At 32.3% G+C, this 2500-nt stretch overlaps 1 protein-coding gene across 1 annotated transcript in view; it reads right to left on the bottom strand.

Moving 5' to 3' along the window:
- LOC137629283 (venom protease-like) overlaps positions 1-2500 on the bottom strand; it is a 16052-nt gene that overhangs the window by 9032 nt on the left and 4520 nt on the right. Inside the window, exons 6-7 of the mRNA XM_068360543.1 lie at positions 2356-2500; positions 956-1049 (exon numbers count right to left, since the gene is read on the bottom strand). The exon at positions 2356-2500 is cut by the window's right edge and continues 24 nt beyond it. Coding sequence (XP_068216644.1) covers positions 956-1049; positions 2356-2500 — 239 coding nt within the window. The remainder of the gene's footprint in view (positions 1-955; positions 1050-2355) is intronic.

The following is a 2500-nucleotide window of genomic DNA, read 5'->3' as shown; positions in this document are numbered from 1 at the left end:
TCTCATTGAAAACAAAGATTAGAATTTATCATAATCATGAAGTATTTTCTATTGAACATTAACTATAACATCTCATTGAAAACGAATATTAAAATTGATCATTCTAATCAAAAAGTATTTTATATTAAACATTACCTTGAACATCTCATTGAAAACAAAAATTAGAGTTTTCACAAACATATATCGTCTATTTACACAAATCACAAAAAAGAAAATAGCTAAAATTAAACAAACAAAAATTCAAACCCTCATAACCTGGGCAAGACGATTATATACTTCAAATAAGGTATGTAAACTCCGTAGATTCAAGTGTGGTCCTTTCCCCATCTACGATACAATAATGGAAAACTTTCTGGAAACGTAAATCAATGAAGTCCTACATAGACATAACACGTCATTTGCACAGCGCATGCGTCATTTCGCAGAATTCTCAAGGCACTGGATTATTGATACAATGGAAGAAAATTTATCGTTTTCTTCTTCCATATTCTGATCTAACTGCGTAACCCAAAAGTACTTCAAATCAAACATTTATTTCTATTACATTTTCTTCCATTTTATGACCTTTTTTGCGCTTGAATTTTGTTTTTAGTATCACATAAATATGTTTTTTTTTTTTTTATTACGCATTAGATTCCTTCATATGTTTCGCTTTCGTTCTCTTTAATACAACAAAAAGGTTATGAGATATTTAGAGCAATGAGTACATATATGTGGAGGTCTTGTATATATATTACAATAAAATGAGTAATGAGAAAATAATGTAAATCATGCTAATTTCATATGACTTAAACATGCATACTTGCCCTCCCAAAAACACTTATTTTATAATTGTGTTGGCGTGTGCGCATGTGTAAGAACGTTTTGTATACTAACGAGCAAACGTAACCATTCAAATACACGTATGTTCACAGTTATATGTGATATAAGTTAATATATTAATATTTTTTCTTACCGAAAGATGTTGCTCCCCATCCGGTAACAGTGAGCTTCCTGCCTTCTAGATTGGGCGCCTCCTTTTCCACCCAGGGCAGACATATTGGTGAGATCTGCGAAAAGCAATGATTTAAACTTTTCTACTTCGGGATCTTTAGAAGTAAAGAAGGTAGCATTTGTATATATATTCTAGATCTTTTATATCTTTTTGAAATCTTTTAACGTTCGCAATAAAATCATACGACTATTTTTTTTTTTCACAATATAGTTTTGAAGTAAAGCAAACCTAGTTTTGAATGGGCGTCATTATTGGAACTATTTATGAAAATGTCTCACTTTTTGAGGACAAATCAGACAGATATGTAATGCACAGAGACGATTCATCATAGGATAAATCAAGAATAATAAATATAAAAAGGTTCTGGTTTATAATTCTTTTGTTATTATTATTATTATTATTATTATTATTATTATTATTATTATTATTATTATTATTATTATTATTATTATTATTATTATTATTATTATCATTAGTTATAGTAGTAGTAATAGTAGTATCATCATCATTATCATTATCATATTATAAGCTAAATTGCAGTCCATCATGGAAAGGCCTACTGATTCTATGAAAAGAAAAGATAAATCAAACATGAAAAAATTAAGAAATTTGAAATCAGTAGCAAGACAAACCAAATAATTAAAAATTAAGCCATGGAAACAGGCAAATGTTCAACCTACTCAATAAAGAAGCATTTAGGCTACACCAGTTCAACTGTTTTATTAGGGAGATCATTCCATACTTTGGGCAAAGCTAAAATGAAACTTACTTTGATGGCTGCTTTTCCGGTCCCATACAGCAGGAGAACCCCACTCTCTACAGGACCTCCGCGTCGTTTTACCTTGTTCGTTTAGAGTATTTATCGTTTCAGATCACGTATTGTTCATTTACTGTTAAATCATCGCTGTTGTATGATTTTTTCAAATAAGAAAGTCTTCAGTTTCCTCTTGAAAGCCTTAATGTCTTCAATCATTCTAATGTTTCGTGGGAGCTTATTATATATTCTCGGGGCCGCATATTTAAAGGCTCTAGAGGCTAAAGTAGACATATATCTAGGTTCCAACAATTTGAAGCCATCTGTAACTACTTTCGTGTCGACACGATTTGTTGGCTGTGCAATATGTAGCAATTATCTCAAGAATTTTGGACGCCCGGTTTTGATAACTTGGTGGGTCATTGTACATATCTTGAATTCGATTCTCGCTTTAATCGGCAGCCAGTCTTGCTCCTCTGTTTATTATGCTTTGTAATTTCTTAAGTTGCACTTTTGGTAAATTGTAATAGATAGAACTTTGTATTATTAAGCTTTTTTAAATAGGAGGAAAAACTGTTCGAATGAACCACATTATATGATATTTTACCTTTTCCGTGAAAGTGACCCTCGAGGAAAGGCGTAGAAGGGCGAGATCGTGGGTCGCCGCTGGAGGGTGGTACTCGGGATGGAAAACCTTCATGGCGATTCCCAAGTCCAAGGGAGTGACGTCACGCTCTTGCAGGTTATGGTCG

This window comes from Palaemon carinicauda, chromosome 37, assembly GCF_036898095.1.
Source record: "Palaemon carinicauda isolate YSFRI2023 chromosome 37, ASM3689809v2, whole genome shotgun sequence".
Classification (NCBI taxonomy): Eukaryota; Metazoa; Arthropoda; class Malacostraca; order Decapoda; family Palaemonidae; genus Palaemon; species Palaemon carinicauda.
This window is presented reverse-complemented; position numbering and strand designations above follow the sequence as displayed.